Genomic DNA, 18,767 nt, shown 5'->3' with positions numbered 1-18,767 from the left:
CTTTTAATGAGGCCTTCCTGGTTTATACATCTCCTCTCCCTACAGCAAATTATCATCTGCTAATCTGGATTTACACAACGACTACACGGTAATGATGAGTGTGTTTCTGTGTGTGCCTGTATAAAACCCTCCAAAAAAAAAAAAAGACAGTTATGCAAGAGTTTGGTCTGTGAAGCCTCTCAAAAATTTCACCAAGCATCCCACAAAGAGAAATGTGTCCTCAAATACCCTTTTCTTAAAGCCTGCCTTAATAAACACATCTTCAATAATGTGGAACCTAATTCTGGTTCTGCCACAGCTGTGGCGTGCCAAGGTATGGTTAATATTTAGGTCACTGTGCTCCTGCTCCAAATATGTGACACAGTGACACACTGTAGATACCAAAAACTACATCACACGTAAAACTCTGCTGAAGACTAATCCCCAAATCTCCAAACTTCCATGTTAACACGGTGCAGGTACACTTGCCAAAGGAAAACATCTGGATAAACAAGAAGACATTGAGTGCACCTTCATCTGGTGGCTTGATGATCTATAAATAACAACCAATAAGGAGTACAGTTAACAACTGAGACCTAGATTCCACTGTCTGATGGGGTCCCACCAGCTGCAGGTTGGTTCCTTATTCGAAATGTTGCCTTTTATGCTTTTCTATGACAGTAAATTAAATATCTAGTTTGATAATCAAATTAAGGCCGTGGTAAAATCTAGCTTCTTTCACCTCAGGCAGCTGGCAAAAATAAAACCAATTCTTTCACGGCAGCACTTTGAGACAGTGATCCACGCCTTTGTTAGCACTCGGCTGGATTACTGTAATGCACTTTATATAGGGGTCAGTGCATTATATATTAGTCATCTACAGAGGGTGCAAAATGCCGCAGCTCGTCTTTTAACTGGCACTCGAAAGTTTGAGCACATTTCCCCTGTTTTAGCTTCACTTCACTGGCTGCCCATTTCTTTTAGGATTCATTTTAAAATTCTTTTATTTACTTTTAAAGCTCTCCATGGCCTAGCTCCATCTTATCTCTCTGAGCTGCTACAGCCTTATACACCCACCCGCTCTCTCAGGTCAGCTGATCAGCTGCTCCTGAAGATACCCAGGACTGGGCGTAAACTTAGAGGAGATCGTGCTTTTGCTGTAGCAGCTCCCAAACGGTGGAACGAGCTTCCTTTAGAGATTAGACAGGCCACTTCTTTATCTGTTTTTAAGTCACTCTTGAAAACCCACCTCTTTACCTTGGCCTTTGACACCACGTGAGATGTTGGTTTTTTATTTTTATTTTAGTTGTTTTTAGGTGATTCGATGCTGTTTTATCTTGTTTTTGCTTTAACATAGGGCTGTTTTAATTTTATGTCTTATGTGTTTTATTTATTTAATTTGCTGTTTTTTGTTATTCTATTGTTTTAACTTATTTTCTGTACAGCACTTTGTTCCTGTGCTGGGTATTTTAAAGTGCTTTATAAATAAAATTGGATTGGAATTGGATCTAAATTTTGCGATGCTTCTCTGACATGGGTGCTTCCAAGTGCCCCTTATCAAAAAGGGAAAAAACCAACAAAAAAAACCAAAACAAATGGTGGTAAAACAGCTCACACACAGAATAGGAAAGCTCCTGGAAAACATTTAACTATCCCTTTATAAAGTTTAATTGGCATTGTGATATTTTGTGACGTTTTGGAGATCAGGGGTCAGACTGATTTTGCAGTTGCTCCAAATCCACAGTTTGTTTTTTGCAAGATGGTTTGTTGGAACTTAAAATGACACTGTCTGGTACGGAGCTAATAAATCAAACAATGACATTATATGGAAAAAAAAAACAACAGTTAGATAATAAATACAGCGGTCGTATGCAGCCTAGAATTGGGACACAGCATAAGCCGTTGGATCCTTACTGGATCCTTCAGCACACATCAGGTGCCAGCTACAGGAGGAAATTTATTGAATGAACTGATTGTTTTTGTTTTACTTTTATTCCCTTAGAATTCTTGGTAATGATATATTTATTTACATTTGTTTAAATTAATTTGATATACAAAAGAACTGGGACCCTATCACCTGTATTTCAATTCCTAAAACAGGAAGGAATAGCTGTTACAAAATATAGCTATATGTTACACTTGCTCAAAGTTTTTTTAAGAATCTTAATAAAGTTAATAAATGTCAAATTGAGCCACACCAGGAGCACTTTTGCCATTTTCTGCCTTTGTTTTGTTTTTTTACTGAAACCTGCAGGTTTTTGGTAACATGCTTTTTGGGCCACATTTCCTCTCATTTAGTGGGTGTGTTGGAGGTTTTAACCAATCAGCAGTGATCTGTATATAACCCATAACTATAAAGGCATTGCAGACAATGAATAGGCTGGGTGTCTGACGAGTCACCATTTCCGTCTGGAGAAAAAAAAAAAAAAAAAAAAAAATATATATATATATATATATATATATATATATATATATATATATATATATATATATATATATATATATATATATATATATATATATATATCAAACCAATAAATAAAACAACTTTTGCAACGTTTTGTCGGGGCTGCAACTGGCCCAGGAAGCACTCACTCACTCACACACCCGTTACCTCAACAACCGAGGCAAACACCCAACCAGCCGAGCTGGAGGCTACATCAAAATTGTAGGTTTTGCATCCCCAGGCACTCATTTTCGGGCTATATTTACACAGAGGCACAGTGTGTGGCTGCCCATATGCCTTGTAATGGGTCTTGGCAGGCGTGTGGAAGCAAGGTCCAGATGTTAAAAATACTTAAGGTTCAAACTGGAGACTTATTCCCGAGACATTTCCTCTGTGTGCAGTGTGCATCTGTACACTACGTATATATGTGTGTGTGTGTGTGTGTGTGTGTGTGTGTGTGTGTGTGTGTGTGTGTGTGTGTGTGTGTGTGTGTGTGTGTGTGTGTGTTATATTGACCTGTCTATGACACTCTCTCTGGCCTGGAATTAGCTATAAAAAGATACAGTCTGTCTACAACAGAGAGAAAGAGAGAAAGACTGAAAGAAAGAGGCTGTAAAAAGAAACAGCAGGAGAAAGAGCATTAGCTTGTGAAAAACAAAAGTCTAATGCAATAAGTCTGATCGGTTCCTGTCTTGTTATTGTTTAAAATCACTTATTCACACTTGAATGCATCATCTCCATCTCCAAGCTTTGTAGTTGGAAAATATATCCCTTGGTAAATAAATTAGTCCCCCCCTTTTTTTCTGAATATTTAATGGGAAAATGATTTGTTTCTTTAAAATGTGAGTGAAAATTTTAGATTTAAGATTTTGTAATTATTCCAAGAAAGGACTGAAAGAGATCTGTGAAGAAATCATGACAGCAAAGAGCTTTCCTGTCGCCAGCGTGAGGGGCAACCACGGATGAGATAGGCAGACAGCAAATAAGGTAGGATGATCTTCTTACGTAAGACAGATCAAACAGTGGAATCACATGCGGTGTAGTACATTCAGATAAAGATTTGGCTTGAATACAAAGACATTTTCTGCCACTGAACCACATGCGGGCAATAAAAGGGCGCGTGCTTGGTTTGCAGATATAAAATCCATAAAGGTTTAGGCTGCACCACAGCGCTGCAACGCTTATCTCTAGAGTTAAAGGACACAAATAATATTATATGTAATCTCAAGTTCAAGATTATAACCAGAAAAAAAAAATCCTTCAGTTAAAACTAAAAACAAAACACTACATACCAATACAGTTACCATATAAACTTTGACCGGCTTCTGCTTTAACCTTTTAACTATGAGAAAAATGTCAGGCCCTTCAGCTATGTGCGTCTCTGAGCTGTTTTAGGAAGGGGCAGGTTCAGAGGTGGTAGAGTGAGAAGGAAGGAAGGGCTGAAACTTGCAAAAACTTGACAAGAGCAGCAACAAGCTCACTTTTCTGGAGCAACAAAATGTCATCATATACTGTCAGGTGACACTACTCCAGCCCTGACCACCAATAGGGACACAGATTCAAAATATGTTCTTAGCATCGACAGCAGACTGAGGCTACATGTGGCGCCTATGCTGCTAAATCATTGTTATTGCTCCATGTAAGTCTCCATGCTATTGTGACAATCTTACCCCAGGAAGCTTTGCACCGATTTGTTGGCCACATTAAGATAAAGAAAGTTCCGATTTGGAAGCAACCAGTCGTCATGTTGCTGAACTGCTTTAAAAATAAAACGCAGAGCCAGGCAGAGAGACAACACATGTAATTTGCCTATTGAAACTGATAACAACTTGTTATGTTACCATTAGTGTAATAGCGAGTGAAACATGGGCAGATACTGATCCTGAATGTCTGAAACTTAGGCTACAATATCTGCTTTTTATTTGGTTTGTATTTTTGTCCCACCTGCCTCACCAAAATCTTTGTGTCCAAGCATGTATGCATGTATAACCTATCCCGCTCCAAGTGTATCTAAAGTATTGGCAATAATTTTAATGTTAATGTACAGTGTGAGTGAAACTACCAATGGCAGCAAGTGTGAGAGTTAATGCGACTACCACTGGGTGTCTTTTTCCATTCTCAGGTAAAGGTTAGGCTACAGTTACAACCACTCTCCCTAAAGTCTAACTGACACCTCTGACCGAGTATGCACAGATGCATGTACCCCGGCACACAACTAATGAACCAATCAATAAATAATGAGAAACTGGAAACTTAATACCCCTAAAATACTGCCAGGTTTAAATTTCATTCTTACCTCAGACAGAAAGATGTCCAATATTAAAATTCTAAACTAAAGAGCTAAAAGAAACTATTATTTAGTTTCTTGGTCTCACTGATGAGCTATCCAGGTCTAGACAAACACAAACACGCCCTCTCCCTGGCACCAAATCCTACACTCACATTGGTACCAGCCTGTGACATCACCGCGCTGATGTATCGTTGCTGACTTATCACACAGGGACAAAGTGCCCTTTGACCAGCCACAAGTCCTGCTGACCACAAACACACACATCCAACTTAGTCTCTAAGGGAACCAGGAAGTGTGAGGGTTGTGGAGATTGAGAATAGGGTGCCATAAGAAAGAGAATGAAACAGTACTCGTTTTGCTTGTGCGTGTAAACACCGTCTCTCTAACTGAGCTCGAGAACAAAGAACCATTCTAACAAGCTCAAAGAGACGTAGCCAACACATATGGTTAAGTAGGTGTGTGTCCAGTATAAAAATAAAATAATCACTGCTTTTCTTTTTGTTTCCCCACTCTCACCTATTTTGTGTTGAGGCCGGTACACCCAGTTATCGTCGTCCTCACGCTCGTCTCCGTCTGAGGTGTGAAGGTGACTGTGAGACTGAGAGTACGGGTGGCGGCTGTGAACCACGTTGAGCTCGTTTTGGCTCTGGAAGACGCGTCTGCTCTGGCGGGAGAGGTTGGACACGTTGAGCCAGCTGAGAGCCCGGGAAAGGCCCGCCGGTTTCTCCTTTCGGAATGATGCGGATCTCCTGTCTCCTCTCATTGTCCCTCAGAGAGGTCTTCTTTAAAACTGAGCAAAAAAATAAATAAATCCCCAGCCGTAAATCTTTAGGTCGGTGGGTTGTCCAGATATTCACACTTACTAAACTGTTTCAGACTCTTCAGATTCAACAATAAGCACTGAATTAGTTCCAGCAGGACATTCAGCCATATCCCGCTTTGCTTTCCATTTGCTTAGCGCACTTCCACATCATGACTCTGACCCACACAGCCTCCTCCTTCACTTCATCTCTCTGCCGCAAAAACTTAAATCATCTTCTCCTTTCTTGTCCTCCTTTGTGCCTTAAAACTCCAGGCGTGATTCCCAAACCCAAAGGGGTATTTAAGCAATCCAGCAATCAGGAAAATCACCGCCCTTCCGCGGCGCACACTTCTCTGTGCACAGTCCCCTTTTTCTGTTATGTTCCTCAGTGGTGCATGACAGGGTGGAGAGAGGTTTCCAAATTACCCTACGATTCTTTTCAGTCTCAGCAAATCAGCGGTTGTTGTTCACGACCATGTGTGCCCCTGAGTGTTGTTATCTCCAGTTGTTAGCACGCGCCAGCTGAGTCGCACCATCTTAGAGCCAGGGCCTGACCAAGGGGTTAAGAGGTCCTGATGAAGTTACTTGCATGCTCACGCGCTGGCATAGGCACACTCACATGTGATACTCCCTTTGCTGGGTGTGCAGCAGAAATGAGGATGCCTGTCGAGTTTTTCCAGAGAATTTACAACCAACTTCTTGCGAATCCTCATTCGTTTTCCTCTCAGTCCTGTTTTGATCCCTTTTCCGCAAATATTACCGTCACTAGTGGTTGAGGAAAAGGCGTGCTAAGCAAAGGCTGTGATAAAAGGTCCCAGTGTTGACCAAGCTCTGGCTCTCCAATCAGCTGATCTACACCAGTGATAAAGCAAGAATTGGGAAGGCAAGCCCACACCTGCTTATCGCACCCAGGTGAGTTAAAAAGAAAGGGTATGCTGGTGAGGATTGCCCAGACTCGGCTCTTCGGGACTCCTGAAGTCCTGCAAGTGCGTGACTACTAGAGTTGACACAACTAGAGTTGTGCTGTGAGTATAGGGTTAAGGTTACACCCAACCCTTCACACATGAAGCTGAAATACGAGTCAGCCCGTCCCTTATTCCTTATTCCCTGCCTCTCTTCTTTCAGTTTTCTGCGCTCCCTGATCGCTGCTCCGCCCCGCCATTCATTTACTGGCATGGCAACCACTCATCACACCCTCCTTATGTCCTTTCCTACCTCCTAAACACCTTTTTTCCACCCCACATACGCTTCTATTTACATTCCCTGTTATCAATATCCCACAGGTTCTTTCATTTTGAACACAAAACAGCTTTAACCCCAGCCTCAGCAGTACTAACCCTTAACTACTGTTGGGAAACATGCAGTGTGTGAGGAACACAAAGGCCCTCAGGGATAAAAACATGTATGTAGGGGGGGTGGAGCCTTCCCACCTGAGTGTAAAAGCATAGGGAGCACAATACCACTAAGGTGTGACAAAAAACTGAATGAGTGAGTACACAAACACACGTAGGCCTGGCTGAGAAACCTCATCAACCATTCTCACCTTCTTGTTTACCCCAGAAAAGGTGGTAAATTAGAGGATCGTCAGATCGTCAAGACAAAGATCTGGCACTGTAAGGTTTTTTTTATGGATCCATTACGCTACTGAAAGACGATTCCAGATCTGTGACTGCGATGTGGTGCAAGCTTAGACTTAAACCCTTATTGCTCTCTCAGATCCCCGACCTCATTTGAGGTTCCCCTTAGAGAGAAAATCTACTACATCGGCACTTGTTTGTGCACAAAGCCAGGTGCTCATTTCCAAGCCTAGCTTGGAATATACAAATATAGGCAATCAAGTACACACTACAGATATATTTTTGAAGACCTTCGGTCACAGTGGTGAGACATAAAGCCATAAGCCCTTTAATATTTAACCAGCATTACTCTACTGTGCAGCAGCGATCAGTAAGACGTCAATAAAGTGGGACAACAAAGTAGGTTTTATTATAACAGAGGGAATGATGTAGGGGGATAAGGACATAACTAATAGTTAACCTGGTGCTTTGTGACCTTGACCTGTAAAACAGCAGCAAATTATAATCACTCAATCCTTGAGTTGAAGTAAAAGTTTCAGCCCGACGTGTAAAAAGATTTTTTCTTTCCTTCCCTAAGAAATCACAAGAAAAGAAACCAACGTGTGGTCACAGCAAGTGAACATTTCACCACCAAAATCTAAACTTTGGTGGCAAATTTGAAGGAATTTCTTTAAGGTTGTCAAGAGACATTACAGTCACAAGAACACGATTAACGGACAACTCAAACACAGAGCATCTGGCTGCATTCAGGATTAATTTATTTTCTTTTTTGAGGAAGTGAAGCTTAATAACATGACCCATAAATGGAGTCAAAATTTCATCACAGGTCACCGTTGTGATTCAACCCCCCCCCCCCCCTCATTTATATTTAATGAAGTGCACATGAAGGAGATAAAGCACTGACGATAATCAGTATATTAAACTGCAGATTATAGACAAGTGGACATTCAGCATCTTCAGCTTGGTGGCGTGTCACCAAAAGAAGAGCGTAAACATCTCTGACTGCGTAGAAGCAGAAACACAGCTTTCACGTGTCTAATCCATTAAAACCTTGATAATGTACACAATTAAATTTGAATAGAGTGACATAGAGAAGATGTTTTTTCCAGCTATGATCAAGGTTATTATAGTTAACTAAAACTGGATGTGAAAACATATTTTGCTTAACTATAAATCAAATACAGACCATTTTCTTCCCTGTTGTTGGCATTAAATACAAAACACATTTTAAGCAGGCTTTAATCTTTCATCAGAGACATTAAAGGCTCCAAAAAGAGTGTCACGTTACCTCAGAATGTAAACACGATTATACCATCAGAGCCGTGTGTCAGTGATTAGCTCTGAAAACGATGCAGACTCTAAACACACTGGTGTTTAAACAGGAAACCATGGGTCACTAATGTCATGTTGGGACACTCCTATCAGACGTGACAAGAGAGGACAAGAGGAAAAGCAAACAAAAATCCAGACAGTGAAGAAGTACAGGGCAATTAAGGCTAAATTACTCTAAATCTTATCAGAGTATTGACTGGATTCACACATTCCTGCATCAAAAAGACAAGCGGTACAGTTAGAGCTGACCAGGTGGGAAAAGGAACAAAAAGAAAGAGACTGAATGGATATAACTATGTACTCTGATAAGATTTTAAATGTATAGATTTTAAATATAAACACACGCTGCCACTGCTTGTGTCCCACAGACATAAAGCTGGGACATGAGGGCCAACCTGTTTGTCAGGTAACCCAATCACACATTAGTGCCTGGGTATACCTGACATTGATACACACTCACCAAACAAAAGGTAAATACAGCAGATAAAGAAGCCGAGCTGGAAAAAAGTAGCATTTAGCGCATCCAGCAGTGCACAACTATCTTATAAAAGCCTCACTCAGTGTTTCTGCCAAGTTTCAAATCCCAGTATGTGCAGTTTCACAGTGTGTGCTTCTCAGCGGTAACACATTCACACAGGCAGTTAAACACAGGGGTTCAGCTCCATCACAGAGGAAGGCTTTTATTACACCAGAGCACCCCACATTTACTGGGACAGTTGGTGCCTTTGCGCATGTGTGTGTTTGTTTGTAAAAGACCACTTTTGGGCAACAAATTCTAAACTGTACGGTTTGACACCAGCTGATTAAAGTCGTATTTCTGGAAGGCATTTGTTTCCCCAATTTGGTTCGACTGCAGTCACATTCAGTGTTTAGGAAATCTGCTTTACATTATGGTACATCCACAGGACGGTAATGTAAGTAAAGGAAAGCATGCTTGACTTCTATGTGCATGCGTGTGTTATATACTGTATGTTCTATATAAAGTTCCTCCTGGAGGTGTTGGAATCTTGCACACACAAGTGTCAGATTTACACCTGATGAAACTCAATTACAGCAAGAATATATTTACACCTGCAACTTACAGGAAGATCCGCCCACTTTTCAAAAATTTCTACCTAAAGAGACGTCATTACTTATCTGTTGATTGTCTTCTTTGTAAACAGGTGTTATTACATCATTTTGGATTTACACAATAATACTGTTAAGAGTTATGGGAGGTTGAAAGGCTGGTGTGTGAGAAAGACATTAATCATAAACGTTGGCCACCCCGATACGACACCTACGCAACACCTACACAGATAAGTCATACTCAATGTTCGTGCTTTGCTCCTTCTGGCAAAAACTGCATATTAAGAAATCACGACTGATAAAGGCAACCACAAACAAACCGCAGGCACACAGGGAACACGGGACAGGGAGTAAAGTGATTAACTCATGTGATAATAGACTACTAGGGAAGGAAAATGTGAGTCACACAGTATAAAGTGTCCTCTCAGGTTAGCTGCTAAGCAACTTCAGACCTCCAGGGGGAGAGGTAGGCCAGGCCTGGACGCCCAGCAGCAGCCCACCACTAGAGGGCAGTTGCTGGGCTTCCAGACCTGGCCCAGGCCTAGCAACAGCCCTCTAGTGGTGGGCTGCTGGACCTCTGGAGCATTGAAGTCCACTACCATGCTTTTTTTGTTGTTGTTTCATATAATCTGCATCACAATATTCATCAGTTTCCATGAAATATGGTGCAGTTTTTTGTTTTCTTTTTTAAGATTAAGTAGTTGATTCCTTCAGAATGAACTGGCTTAAATCATTTGGAAAATAATTTTTTTGATTTTTTTGATGAAAAACGACAAACATCGTGTGTGCTTTCGGTGGGAATCCAGTTACTTTGTGCTAAATAACAGTAGGTTTCGCTCTGGAGAGGATGGAGGAAAAAGGATTTTTTGAGACATCATTTTTGGATCTTCTAGCAGATAAAAATAATCATCTATTATCTGAGAAAAGAGGAGATTAATCAGTCGTAAAGATGATCAGCTGTTGCACTCTCAATAGTATGTCTGTCTTTTTGAAAACATTTTATTTGACACCCTATTTGTCACACTTCACACTGCATCTGGACACTTTTACACAGGCATAACTTACTGCAGAACTTGTTTAAATCTATTAGAAACTGTGAAACTTATGGTTTCCCACAAATTGGGGGGGAAAAGCCTGCCGCCTCACACATTTAATCACGTGAAACAAAGCTTGCTTTCTTTTCTGCAGCCTATATTGTGTGCAATTACCACTTCAGGCCACAGGAGGAGGCCATCAGACTGAAATTACTTTAACCCCTAAAACAAACGTTTAGCTGCAGGTCAGAGGAGCCTTGGCACTTCATCCAAAGGTTAAATCGTCCAGAAAATGTTGTATGTTTATGTGTCAGTTCATTTTTGTACGTGCCTAACAATTTACAATCAGATGACAGTCAGTAAACAACACTATCACAAGGCCTGGAGGGAATAAAGCATGTTTGTGTATTTATGGTTGCGCGTGCCTTTAAAGATAGCGATCTTTAATCAAGGATAACACAGCTATTTCAACAGTTTTTTCAAACATTATACAGTTTTTGGTCTCTATGGAATAAGTCTTTGATGACACACACACACAAAAAAGCCCTACATACACACACTCAAGTTTTTGTTGAGTTTTTCCAAGATTAAACTCTCTCAAACCTTTGGAGTCAACTTTTGTCACTTCCCCCTGGAAGAAGACAAATCCCACATCCCGCTGCCCACGTGCTCCATCATTCCACAGTCCAATTTTCCAGCTGAAAGTACTTGTATACTGTCATTGTTGTGTGTGTCTGTGTGTTATACTGTGCTCCTGAATTCTCTTACTTCTTGGTAAAAAAGTTGCAGGCTTAACTAGGAGCACCATTCTTCTGCGGCCCTCCCGTGTCGGCCCATCACCGTGTCTAAGACTCATGTGCGAGTGCAGATTATCCATAGAGATAAAGGCAAAAGTGCAAAGCAGGTAATGACCTCTGACCTCTCACCCCTGAACCCAAAGCAGCAGCTGCTGACTCAACACTCTTAAAAGTGTGCTTGTAAGTCTGCCTGTGCGCTCTAGCATATGCACACACGCACCGTGTGAGCAAATACACCATCACTGGGACAAAGAACAAGGAAGCTCAGACTGGGTGTGCATCCGAGCCACATCTGTGAAGCAGATAAATTCAGCATGAGAGGCTGCATCGAGTTCAACGATATGTCTACAGGCTCCCTGTGCTCATGCCGCAGATTTACGAGGTGAAAGGCTTTGTTTCTGTTCATCTTTCTGACCGAACAGTCTGAAGCGAACAAAGAAAGGCAAAAGAGCAAACAGGAAAGGAGAGGGGGCCGACGAGGTGATACTTTAGCATGAAAAGAATAAAAAGGAGTGGCACCAGAGCTTACAAGACAAATGAACTCCGGTAATCTGAGTAGGGCATTCACACACTCAAGCACAGACAGACACACACACACTGCGTCCAGTGGTTGAAAGGGAGAAAGGGTGCGGTCGACTGTGCATTCCTGATCAGTCATGCCTGAGCAGAGAAGTGAGTCCAGCAGACCTGGGGCCAGATGTGGTTTGCATATGCATTGTATTTTTCATGCAGAATATGGAATTTGCAAAACTGTGCACAGATGGTGAATTCCAAAGGAGAAGAACTGGTGTGTTAGTGATATCTGAACAACTCCAGCTGAAATCTGAATACCTTAAAGATATGTCTTTCTCTAGTACACTGTGACATCGAAAATCTGGCACGAAGCACGTTTCTAGTCCAAAAACTGTTCCCTGACGCACTCCTGAACCGCAGGGCAGCATGTTTGTCATTGCTACAGTAATTAAAATCAGCTTGGGTAAAGTTGAAATGTGGTTGAACCAGATTTGAAACGTAACAGGTAGGACTGTGCTCGTTGGAGAGAGCGTGTGTTTGGGCTCATGTTTTTTTCCCCTTAAACTCAAGTGGTGACAGCAATTTCACAACAGCTGTTTAAAAGGGAAGCACCCGTCACGACAGAACAATGTTCAGTTTATTACCACAAGCTGATACATGAATCTTAAATGAAACTTAAATACTGTAAGTATGCCAACATGTATATACGCATATAGGAAAGTAAGAGCGAAACATACAGGGGAGAAAACAATGCCATCATGAACCGTCAAAATAGCAGTTCCCGAAACGACTGCTTAAGGCGACCATATAGTTGCTCAACTGATCGTATAGGGGTTACCAAATGTGCCGTCACCACAACCCCATCGCTATTTAGGGGTCGCTATCTTCTCATGCGCCATGAGGAGAGTGTTGTTGCAATTTTTTGTTGTGCTAAAAATAAAAATGAATTGAAAATTGACTATCCTGTCATCTTTCTCTTTTCCTCCTGCCTGGCAGCTTCAAATCCATCCTACATTTAAAGCCCCTACTCTCATCTCTACTCTCCTACCTTTCCTTCTCCCTCACTGCCTCCTAACATGCCTTCCCCCTTTCCTGTTCCTTTTAAACAACAGTAGCACAGTTTCCACTGGCACCCCATTGATCAACAGCACTGTAGGCAATCATTAACCAAGACCAACCAATCCTGTATGGAAATATTACTCTTTTCTATCCGTATGTTTGATAGAAAAGAATAACAGCAGTGTCAGCAGTGCATCTCCCGCGACTTCACAAGACCTGCTGCACTTTTAAATATTCTCCAATTGCCTTAGGAGTTTGAAATTGACGACAGCTGGACTTCTTTCAGTTTGTGGAGACTTTTTGCCCCTCGTCCAAGAGGGTTCTTCGGTTCTTAAACCACTGGAAGTCCCAGGTAATGAACCCTTGGTGCAGATGGTCTTGAGGTTCGCTAATCCACTACTTGTCATCACATAAGCCAAGGTGTGAAAAAAAGGTGTGGGTCATTACTACAACTGAGACCACCAGGTAAAACCTCTATGAGACACAGGACCACCCCACTATCAGGTGAGATATTGAGGTCACCTGAGGCAAGGTGTGAGTAGGGGTTGAAATGCCTGGGAAGGAATCTCAAGACTGTAGGTGGACTGTAGACTGTAGGTGGACTGTAGACTGTAGGTGGCCGGTAGCTGGCGTCGTAAGCAACAAACTCTGTTCAACACTCATCATTCATAACTAAGGTAGACAACCTCCTTTAGTCCTTACAAACCGTCTGTCTCCTTGGTCCAAAATGTGAGCAGATGTTCCCACAGTTCCAGATGTACTGCTGAGTCTTGTCCCGTTGAGGTGGCTTTCCTGTGTTGTGCTATGCACTTGAGGAGTCGCCGTTTGGTTTCTTCTGTGCACTGCACCTAATACACCATGTTGTTTAGTTTGTTTTGGGGTATTTTGTCTTTGGGATGAACCAGTTTTTGTCTAAGGGTGTTGCTACGTCTGAATCTCCTGTATATTTAATTTTAATTTCAAAGTTGATCTGTCTAGCTGGGCTATTAATTAAGGAAATATGAACCATATGAATGTCACTTTTAAAATAAATGCAGTTTCTTTATTAGACACTTTGTTTTAGTGCCAATCTCAGTGATTCCTTTTGTCATTTGTAGTGATCTTGAAATGGAAAAAAACTGGGTAGGGACAATGACGAAAATATTCTAATGTTCATCACATTTGAATATTAACTAGTGCAACAAATCATTTACTCTAGACTTCAGTAGTATTAAAGTACAACGATTTTGAGCTGTCCTCCCAAAAGAGGAATGTCAAAAATAAAAGGGTCAGAGCTGGATATTTAGTCAGAGGCAAAGTTCAGCTCATCTGCTGACAGCCAATCTGGCAACCCACCAGGATTCCAGTCTGGCAAGACGCCCATCAAACCCCACTGGGACCTGCTCACTACAGGTGACGCAGACCACTGCTGAAACTGCTGTCTTTGTGTGTGTGTGTGTGTGTGTGTGTGTGTGTGTGTGTGTGTGTGTGTGTGTGTGTGTGTGCGTGCGTGCGTGTGTGTGTGTGTGTGTGCGCGAGAGGGAGAAGGTGTGAGTTAAAAACAACACAGCAGATAATTACGCCATGTGTTTACATATATAAAGCCTTTTTTAACAAGCACACAAGTGGAACACCGTGAGAGGAAAACTCTAATAAAAGCCAGGATGTGTGAAATAGCAGTAGCAGCAGACTCGCAGCTCAGCCATTCAAGCGCGTGTGTGGCCCTCACCCACAACAAGACGTGTACGTGTGTGAGTGTGTGTGTGTGTGTGTGTGTGTGTGTGTGTGTGTGTGTGTGTGTGTGTGTGTGTGTGTGTGTGTGTGTGTGTGTGTACAGAAACGCATATGAGCTGCAGCTCTTCCAGAGACACTCAGCGGTGGCATTAACGCTGATTTAGAGGGGAGGGCGATGTGGAGGGATAAAAGAAGACATAAAAGTAGAAAAGAAAGACAGATGAGGGTTAGATGATAAAGAAAAGAGATGGAAAGATAAACAGACAGAGAGAGAGTATGAGATTTAGACAGAGGATGAAAGACAGAAAGACTGAGAGGCAGAATTATGCTGATTAAGCAGACGGTAGGCCGACCGTTATCATGACAATAGAGGCTGACTCTGGGTCTGGCTTTTTGCCCTCTACAGCTGTGAGCTGTCTGACACACACACACACACACACACACACACACACACACACACACACCCACACCCACAGAGGGAGGCAAAAATGTTCGTTATTCTGAGCTCATCCCTCTTATCCAGGCTCGTAGCAATACATCAACCCGACGCAAACCTCCTCTAAACGCTGGACTGGGACCAGCTTTAATTTAGCGACAACACACACGCACACATTTGCACAGATTCTAGTCTGCAACCTCTTTTCACGCTGGCTTTACTTTCCTTACTCCTGATCCAAGTACAGCTCCCTAAGCAAGCCATCCTGTTAGACATGGATTTAAGAGCAGAATCCAGATCAGCAGTTGCCGGCCAGAACTGCTTGCTGCTCTGCCTTCCAGCCGTTACACGCCGCCGTCTCAAGGCAATTTAGAGACAAGCCATGGAGGAAATGGGGAGGACACACACGCAGTCACACAATAGATCGATTCAAAAATAGAGCGTCCGAGTTGAATACACCCACACAGAGTAATATAAACAAAGAGAGAGTTCATTTTTGCTGTGCTATGATTAACCATCCAACACAGTACGGCTGTCAAAAACAAACACACCAATCAGAAAAAGAGTTTCGCAAAGATATTCCTCCCACGGGCTGTCACAAGTTTCAGAGCGGAGTCCCATCTGGCTACCCTCTACTTCTCCCTCCTTCCTTCCTTCTTCTCCATCTGTCTTTCTCTGGCTCTCCTCATCCCTTTTGTGTCATCTTCCTCTGTCTCAGGCTCATCTTCCCTCCTCAGCTTGCTTTTCTTTGTTTGTCCATCTCAAATCTCTCTGAAGCATTCCAGAAATCACTCAACATTTTTCCAGCACCCCCACCACCCCATTTCTCTAGACCTCTCTCCACCTTATCATACCTTCACTCTTTTCTTAAACACAGTGGCTCTTTGTGTTTCTCCACCAAGGGGGTTGGGTGGAACACAAACTCTCAGCCCACCTTGGACTCAAAGCCAAAGGCCACTGCTGGTCGCAGCCACCCACCCGTAGCACACCGCTGCAGCAGGGACTTTCCCTCTATGTGTGTGCGTCTGTGTGCAGCTGTGAGCATGTCTTACCGGTGAAAATATGCATCTGCATCCAGACGTCCATAAGTCTGGGTATGTGTTTGCCGGTGTCTTCTCTGTTTATTTGTTTGCATACGCTTGGCTAACACTTCACGCCGACTGTGATAGCGCACATGTACTTGTAAGTGCTGCCACAGGCTCTGAGAAGGTTGTGTTTCCAGAAAATAAGATAAATAAAAGAAGATTAAAAACTGGAATTACAGCCCCGTTCAGGACAGGTACTGTTTGTATTTTTCCACTGCATCTCAGGTTTCACCTGATCGTTCTCTTCCTGCAGGGCTCCAAAATATTTTCAAACCGGCTTATATTCCTGGGAAGAAAAACTCCAGTGCAGCTGGGCTCTGTGATATTTTTTTATTTCTGTGTGTGTTTTGCTTTACAGTATCATTCATCTTACAACTTAAAGGATAGTCAACAAATGTAATGATTTTGAAAAAAGGCTAAAACAAAGCTAACCATGTCCAAAACTTAGAAAAAACTGCTGAAAATCACATTATGTTATTTTGACATATTCGGATCTTTCTGGTCAACTTGTGTGTTTGCTTTATTTTACTCAAAAGACAGAAAATTGTTGCAATTACCCATTAATAAACTATAAATGAAGTATATAGCAGGCATGTCCCATCATTTCGCACATGGACCTTTGATGGTCCGATTCTGGCCCTCGGGTCGTATGTTTACTACACAGTTAAGTTGAATAACCCATAAGAAAAAAAATCCGTCTTTAAAAAAATGGCAAAAAACAGAAAAAGAAAAAAAATCAAAGCTAAGGAATCCCAACTGTAAGTATTTGATATGGGTCAAATTCCTAAAATACTGAATCTTAAGGTAAGAGTTGTGGCGCTCTGAAAGCCAGGGAAAAGTCTTCAGCCTTAGTTTCTGGCTACAAGTGACACACTGCTGCAGCCAAAAACAACTTGGAGAGCAGAAGATGAACTGCTGGTTTTCTGTAGGAGGCAGAGCGAAGTGAATGTGTCCACTGGCAACACATACAAACACACAAATTCTTCAAAGCTGACAATAAAATTTTTTTTAAAAAAAGCAGGAAAAGAACTAGATTGGAATAAAGTACTGTTTATAGTTTTCTGGAAAGTGTGGGGAGACTCCAAAGGATCTTTTTTAACACGACAGAAGGAGTCAGACAGCTGATGTTTTTACAAACTCCTTACAGCATCCAGTAGCCTCCACAGCCTCAATAAAACAGAGCCATAAAGTCAGCAGACCATAAGGTGGCCTTTCTTCAGCCGAGTTATCCACTGATGCTATACTCCATTATTGTGGCTGATCTCTCTACCTCCCACTTGTCTAGACAACAGTCACCCTCATTTGCTTTACACTTTTCTGACTAATGAAGTGTAGTGTTGGTCAAGACAAAAAAAAAAGTCAGCTGCGATCCTGGCCAATCTCAGCTGATGTCAGTGCCAGCCCACATCAGCTGACAGCTCAGCTTATTGCCCTTTATACAGCTGTTTATTTAAGCTACAGAAACCAACCTAAAGTGGCGGGACATTCCCAAGCCGCTTTGAAACACTTGTCCATGCCTACTCATTTTCATGCTCTATATATGGTACTGCAATTGTGTCCTTTTGTGTAGAGGTTACCAAGAGGGTTTTTCAACCACAGACCGGTCGTTTGTGACGCTTTAGTGACACCGTTACAACATGCAGACGAGGGTCTGCATAGCTGTCTGTAGGCTGGGCGTAAAGACCATCGCAGTAGCACCTTTCACCCATTAATCAATGTCACGTCCACTCAACAGCCACTTCATTAGTCACACCTTGCTAATATGGCGTTGGACCCCCTTTTGAATTCAGAGCTACCTTAATTCTTTGTGGCACAGATTCAACAAAGTGCTGGAAACATTTCTCAATGAATGTCCTGAGTTATTGTCATGTGACTGACAGATTAGATCACAGATGTCAAACTCATTCTGCATCGCAGCCCACATATAGCCCACCAAGATTTTATGTTGAACAGACCGGTGAAACTCCCCTTTCTGTCAGTGTAAAGAAGTTATAAAAGATATCCTGGTGTAGTAAATTAAAGACATCTGTCAGCATGATTCTTTAGGCTTAAATTCTATGAAGTAAGGCAATGTATCATTTAATTATTTTGGTTTATTGTTAATGGAGATTAAGGAGGTCTTTGGGGAGGCCGTAGCCAAGCTGAATATGTTTGGATGGATTAGATAATTAATTAATTGAGAATACAATTAAGTGGGTGGTGAGCATATGTCCTTACTGGTGCCTGTTCTGTTCTATGCTAGGGGCATGGTGCTCCTCTCCCTGCCTCCACCTTTCCTCAGACAAACAGAGAATCAGGTGCCATAACAGAGCCACACTCCCAAATATACACTCTCAAGTACCGCAGATGGGAATAACAATCATGCGTTGAATGTAGTAATCCTGACCGATCTTTAGCTTTTTCTAAGCACTAAGAGAGGGTTACATTTTATAAGATGAGCTGAGCTGCCTCAAAACATCAGAAATCCAACATATTTAAAGACACTCTAAATGACCGAACTGTAAGGTGGCGTAAAAATCCATCCATCCGTAAGGAGGGAGTCATAATGTGGTCAAGCAAGGGGATAACCGCACATTTACTTTCAGTAACACCCAGCTTACCCTCTCACCCTGCACAGCTGGCTAAACATGCTGTTA

General features: G+C 42.1%; 1 protein-coding gene across 4 annotated transcripts in view; it reads right to left on the bottom strand.

Moving 5' to 3' along the window:
- Nucleotides 1-18,767, bottom strand: part of nhsl1b (NHS-like 1b) — a 101,152-nt gene that overhangs the window by 52,821 nt on the left and 29,564 nt on the right. Inside the window, exon 1 of one of the 4 annotated variants that reach the window (XM_085381804.1) lies at nucleotides 5,232-6,507. The exons of 2 other annotated variants lie outside the window; for them this stretch is intronic. In XM_085381804.1, coding sequence (XP_085237930.1) covers nucleotides 5,232-5,478 — 247 coding nt within the window. In that variant the 5' untranslated portion in view covers nucleotides 5,479-6,507. Of the gene's footprint in view, nucleotides 1-5,231; nucleotides 6,508-18,767 lie in introns of those variants that run through there. One more of the 4 variants, XM_085381809.1, reaches the window with a different exon arrangement.

Source organism: Rhamphochromis longiceps, linkage group LG15 (genome assembly GCF_057381845.1).
Source record: "Rhamphochromis longiceps isolate RC_006_pf linkage group LG15, R_longiceps_female_GT1.1, whole genome shotgun sequence".
Taxonomy (NCBI): Eukaryota; Metazoa; Chordata; class Actinopteri; order Cichliformes; family Cichlidae; genus Rhamphochromis; species Rhamphochromis longiceps.
This window is presented reverse-complemented; position numbering and strand designations above follow the sequence as displayed.